General features: G+C 51.3%; 1 protein-coding gene across 1 annotated transcript; it reads right to left on the reverse strand.

Moving 5' to 3' along the window:
* Positions 1-1,585: 1,585 nt before the first annotated feature.
* Positions 1,586-5,347, reverse strand: DBX1 (developing brain homeobox 1; the record flags this gene model as incomplete). Its single annotated transcript, XM_084263666.1, has 4 exons — positions 1,586-1,963; positions 2,312-2,514; positions 4,293-4,394; positions 4,996-5,347. 4 exons carry the CDS (start codon positions 5,345-5,347, stop codon positions 1,586-1,588), a joined length of 1,035 nt encoding a protein of 344 aa, XP_084119792.1.
* Positions 5,348-6,000: the final 653 nt, after the last annotated feature.

Below are 6,000 nucleotides of genomic sequence, written 5' to 3' on the forward strand. Positions count from 1 at the left end.
GTTTTTTTGGGTTTCTTTTATTTTTTGGAAAAGCTTCCCCCCCCAAAAAAAAAACACCCTACCCAAAAATAAACCAAGCAAACACTCCTGCTGTTTCACTTTGGTTTGTGGGATAAATACTGTAGGTGGGTAACTGTTTCCCTGCTCTGTCTCAGGTGTACCTTTTCAGTCCCTAAGGGCTGTAAGGTGTGAGAGGGGTAGCAGGTGCTTCAAATGATAGAGTGTCTGGGGTTAGGTGTGTGCAGTCATCTAAATGAGGAGCAGCTGAAGACCTGCCACAGGCTTCCTCACCTAAATGAGAAGCAGCTGAACACCTGCCATGGGCTTCCTAGTCTGGTGTCTGTTGAACTGCAGAAAATCTCTAATCCTTTGGTGGAGTTGCTCCCTAGTTAAAAGGCAGGTAGATACTCTTGTAAGGCTATTTAATTTGAAGCTGATAAAGTCTCACTGAATCACAGTACTGTTGATAAAAAGGTAGTTTTCTTCCCATTTGGCCTCAGACACAACCTACAACAACCTGTAAACTAGAACCAAGTATTAATGAATAATCAAACTTGGAACTCTACCTTTTTTTGTCAGTTGACAATCATTCACTTTATTATATATATACATATTTAAAGTCTGTACATGGTAAAATACAAAATAAAAGTGTTTCTTTATAAGTTACACAGTTAAACACTAAATTTGTCTGTAGTTTAGCTGTCAATTAAAAAAAAGGGAGAGAAACCTTGTTGAGCCATTGTTATATTCATTCACAATAACCTTGGTATAAAACATCCATACAGAGTAAGTGTACAAAATAGTGTACAGTTCATATAAGCTGTGCAAAGACAGCAAAGTTCAGTCAAAAATCAAAGAGGCACATCCACTTTCCTCTGTCCACACCAAGGATAGCAGAAGCAAAGTGGAAAATAAACACAGGTCTGTGGGGAAAAAAAAAAAAAATAGGTGGGTTAGACAGTGCTTCCAATATAATATTGATGTATAAATTAAAATGAAAAACATATAAATATATAAGGTCTCCATTATACAAGGCACACTGGCGTTATACCTTACAAGTCATTCCAGGTTTTTCAGTGGGTCTGTTGCACACATATTGTGCTATTTGCAGTGAGTAGTGTTTGGTCTGTGTCCCTCAGTAACGTTACTTGGCTTGGAGGAAAGGGTTACTGGATCAGGCCAGTCTTCAGGGCTCTGAAATCTTAGTAGTAGCTTGAAATTCACTTGAAAGGCAGCAAAAATGGCCACAGCATTTCCTCCAGGCAAGTTTTACTTTCCTTCCTGCTGTAAAGCAAGGAGCTGCCTGTTGCTTGCTTTCAGGGGAAGAAACCTAACTGGGCAAGTGTTGGTTGTTAAGCAGAGTTATGGAAAGGTTAGCAGATGCTATCAATATGAAAATCTCCACGTGGGGCAGAAAAATAAGGAATACCTCCAAGTAGGACTTCTTGCAGCTATGTGATAAAGAACCTGCATTGGAGAAGCATGTGGACATTTGAGTGGGACATCACCTCTTCAATTTATAGCACTCTGGTTTATTTACAGCTTTGCAATGTCCCTGTGTGATGGTAGGGGCAGGCAGGGTGACCTAAGAGACTGTTATCTCCTCCTCTTCCTCTTCCCCTTCTTCATCCTCTTCCTCCGAGTCTGAGAAGTCTGAAGGTTTGCTGGGGCTGCTAGAATGGGATGGGGAAGGAGACATCTGGGAGTCCAGTCTGTCCCTCAAGTGTAGATGTTCTGGGGACTGGTGGTAGGTTAAGGGATGCCGGGGGCTAGGTGGGCACACGGTGGGAACTTCCTCTTCCTCCTCCTCCTCTCCTGTACATTTCTTGCCTACGTCGCTGAGGTCAGGGTGAGGATTGAACTTGGTGGGTAGGGTCTGTTCTCTGCAGCCACCAGAAGAGAGAAGCTCTCTTTCTTTGGAGTTCCTCCACTTCATCCTCCTGTTCTGGAACCAGATTTTCACCTGGGGAGGGCAGGGGTGAAGCAAACCAGAAACGAAACAGTTCAGTAAAACAGAGACCAGGAGAGGCCTTTTAGTTGCTCCCTTGAAAACGCTGCTGATGCCCGTACCAAAACCAATGGGAACTACAAAACCTGACGTAGGGGACCCGAGGAGAGGGGTTGGGTGGCAATAAGGCTGTGGTCTGTCCCATCCTACTCATCCAGCAGCGAATCATGCTGCTCCCTTGGTGCTCACAGCCCCGCAGCTTGCTCTGGTCCCCTTTTCCTCCCCTGCCCTCAAGCTGCCCCAGAGATGGGGCCCCTGGCTCCCTGCACCCCCTCTGCCCTCCCCAGCTGGCATCCACCTCACCTGTGAGTCCTTGAGGCCCAGCTTGGCTGCCAGCTTCTTCCTGTCGGGTTTGCTGATGTACTTCTGCTTCTGGAACATCTTCTCCAGCGCCTTGCGCTGCACGTCGGAGAAGACGGCGCGGCGCAGCATGCCACGGCGAGGCTTGCCACGGGCGGCCAGCGGCCAGGAGAAGGTGCCAGGGATGGGGACCACAGCAGAGGCAGCTGCAGGGGGGACACACAGCATGGAGTGGAGCGGGACCCGGCCCCACCACCCCCTCCTTGCCCTTTGGGTGGGCACCCATCAACCTGAGGCCGTGAAAAGGCGCTTTAGGCTTAACTACGCGCCCCCCTTTCAGCCCGTGATCTCTGGGATTAGATCTATCAACTCAAACGTGTGAAATGGATCAATAGTGGCTGGTTTTGTTGGGGAGATTCAAAGGTCCCCAGCCTGAAAAGGCAAAGCGAGGCATATGAGCTAAGATAGAGGTAGAAGAGAAAAGCTTTCCCTCCCCCTCAGAAGCATTCGATTACTTTTTTTTCAGATGCTTTTATTATTTCAGGCGCTTTATTATGCTGAAGATGAAAATGAGGACTTTTCTGGTTCTGAACAAAACCTCTTCACATGCAGTTTTGATCAATCAGTATTCATCTTTTTATATTAATCTCTTCTCCCACCCTGGCTCCCCCCCTCCCCAAAGTTAGAGAATTCAAGCCGAAGACATGAAAAGTAACAGCTAATTAGCACATTGCCTGGTTCCCAATAGCATTGGTATGATAAAAAGGTCAGGGTTTCGCCTTAAAAAAAAAAAAAAGGAGGGGGGGGGAACCTCCCCAAGAGAGACAGAGATGCTAATGAAGCGTGAATGGTAATTGTGTAGTAATGAACTAACAGAAAAAGACTGAGGACAAGCAGCTAACGCCATATATTATTGGAACAAAAGAGATTTACACTTTCAAACTAAACACAACGGCATGCCAGGCTCCTCGGGAGAATACTGATGGCACAATCGTCTCTTTCCCCAAATCATTTTCATTAAATGGACATGAAAAGCTATTTATAAAGCTCAAGTTGTTTTTGTTAGACCATTCACATGCTGGAGAAAGGAAGCAAATTCCATTATCCGGAGGATGAATGGAAGAGCTTGGGTTATTTTTTTCCCCTCTCTCCCTTTCCCTGTTTTCTTTTTAAATTAATAGCTTGTTTGTGTAATTAGATTTCTGGTTGGTGTGTGGTTTGTGGTTGGTTTTCTTTTTTTTTTTTTTAATTGCTCTCTGCACATCATAACACTCCCAAGGATCTGAGAATCATCCCTCCCTAACCACCCTCCCCTCCCCGAACCCCGTACCCTGCTTTCTGGCCGGGCCCGTGCGGGGTTTGAATTACCCTGACTTGTCTAAACGAGAAGCGATGAGGTGTGAGACCCGAAGCGAAGGGAGGGGAAGGGGTTAGCACGGCGCCGGGGAGGAACCCAAGCCGTGCCCGCGGTACCCTCGCTCCGCCGGCAAATGCCAGTCGGGGGATGTCACGATAGATGAAGGGACAGACGACATACAGAGCGGAGAGCGGGCTGACCGCCTGCGCGGAGCGTTTCCCGGCCGGGCTGCGCGGGTGCGGAGCTCCGCACCCGCGCAGCCCGGCCGGGAAACGCTCCGCGCAGGCGGCTGTGGCGGGAGCTGACCGCTCCCTGCGTGGTGCTGAAAGCGGAGGGATGGAGCCGGGCGGGAGGAGGGGGACCCGCCTCGCCTCAGGACCGTGACAATCCCGGCTAATTTGGCGATCAGCGGGAGGGGGAGCGGGCAGGGACTGTCAGACAGTCACCGCCGGTGCTAAATCGGGCATCAAATTGGCGCGACTGATGCTTGAATGTTGTACTCCCTCCAACCTCTGAACTAGAGCATAACCACCCCCCCCTCCCCCCCGGGGATGGATGGATGGAGAAATATTACCGGGCGGGAGGAGAGGGGTCTCTCGGAGGGGGCGGGGATGTGTAAGGACCTACCTGGGAAATAGGAAGATCTGATAAAGGGCTGGAAGGATCCTTCGAAGTATGGGAAGGAGAAAGTCTTTGGAGGGACGCTCTGAAGCAGCGCGGGGGAAGTTTCTAGTAAATAAATTAAGTGAGATTAAGCAAAAAAAAAAAAACAACCCCACCAAAAACATGACCACCGGTTGCACTCGAACGACGGCGCGGCTGGGTCTGTCTGGCCAGGGGACCAATGCGGTACTTTCTTCTCCCCAACACCTCCCCGATCCCTCCCCCCCCCCCCCCCCCCCGCGCCGCCTTTCCCCCCCCTCTCCCCCCCCCCAAAAAAAAAGAAAAAAGAGCCAGACCGAGCTCTCAACCGCCGAGTGCTCAACTTCTGCTGCGATGATTTTGCCCCAAAGCGGCACCCAGGCTGGCACTCAGTTAGGAGACCCGTTTGTGGGTCCGACCCCCCCATCTGTAGGACCCCCCGGCTGCCAAGCTGCCTGCTCCCCGCCTCCGTCCTGCGGGACCAGCAGCCTGCCAGCGCTGCCCCGAGCCCTTAAATCCGATCAACGCCGCAGGGCTCCGCAGCCTCGGCACTAGATCCTCCCTCCCTTTCCTAAACCGTCTCCTTCCTCTTCCCCCCACCCCTGCCACCCCCTCCTGCGGGCGATGGGTGCCGCAGCGCCCCGGAGCCGTGTGGGGGGGTGGGGGGGGCCGGGAGCGGGCCGCTTACCGGCTCGGGGGGCGGAGGAGAGGATGGCGTTGACCCCAAATTTGAGGAAAGTGGAGTCCCCGCTGGAAGTCTGCGGCGAACAGATCCTCCTGGAGCCGGCGGCGGTGGAGCTGGAGAGCTCCGGCGTCCCCGAGTCCGTCCTGGCCGCCGCGGTTGGGGGGGACATGCTGGGCTGGGGGGCAGTCCTGGGCAGGTAACTGGTAGGCCTGCTGATCCGGATCAAATCTTCCACCAGGAAGCTGGAGTGGCTGGAAAAAGCTGACTGCAGCGACTGAGGCAAGGTGAGGGTGGGAGTCGGGCGCAGGAGGCTGGGGTAGACGGCCGGCGGAGCGATGAGGCTGGGGAACATCATCGCAGGGGCCGTCGGCGGAGCGGGGCTGGGGCCGCTCGTTCGTTTGTTTGTTTGGCTTTTGGGTTTTGTTTTCTGCTTTGGAAACCTCGTTTGGTAAAGATCCGGCTAGCGAGCCTGGCGGGGTTCTCTCTGCCCCTTCCTCCTGGACGATGGGTTTTATAGTGGTCAGCCCCGCTGAGGCTCTTTCAAAAGTGACAGCCCCAACAATGGGGTTCAACAAAGTTCTCCACTTGAGCTTCATTCAGGGCGAGCTCCGGGCTTCTCCATTGGTCCGGGGCTGCAATTTATGATTGGATTAGACTTCATAAGCAACCGGGGCACAATGGCCCCGCCACAAAGAAAGTGTAGTCATCAATTTTGCATATTGACCGCCTCTTTGGAATACAGCGCTCCAAAGGCTCCCAGCAGGGTTTTGTTCAGAGGCAACACACACAGGCTAATTAAATGCCTATTTAAAAGTTTCGAATGACATCTTGCCTCGTAGAAAGGGAATTATTTAAAGAAAGCACTAAATTTATTTGCCGCTCCCCTGCCGAGTTTAGGAAATAAATCAATAAATATTCATATAAAACTTATCCGCGGGCTCTCAGAAAAGCACCGGGTTTGTGGGTTGGAAAAGACAAATTAGAAAACGTGGATCTAAGCCCTGTTGG

Source organism: Gallinula chloropus (assembly GCF_964237585.1).
Source record: "Gallinula chloropus genome assembly, chromosome: 4".
Lineage (NCBI taxonomy): Eukaryota > Metazoa > Chordata > Aves > Gruiformes > Rallidae > Gallinula > Gallinula chloropus.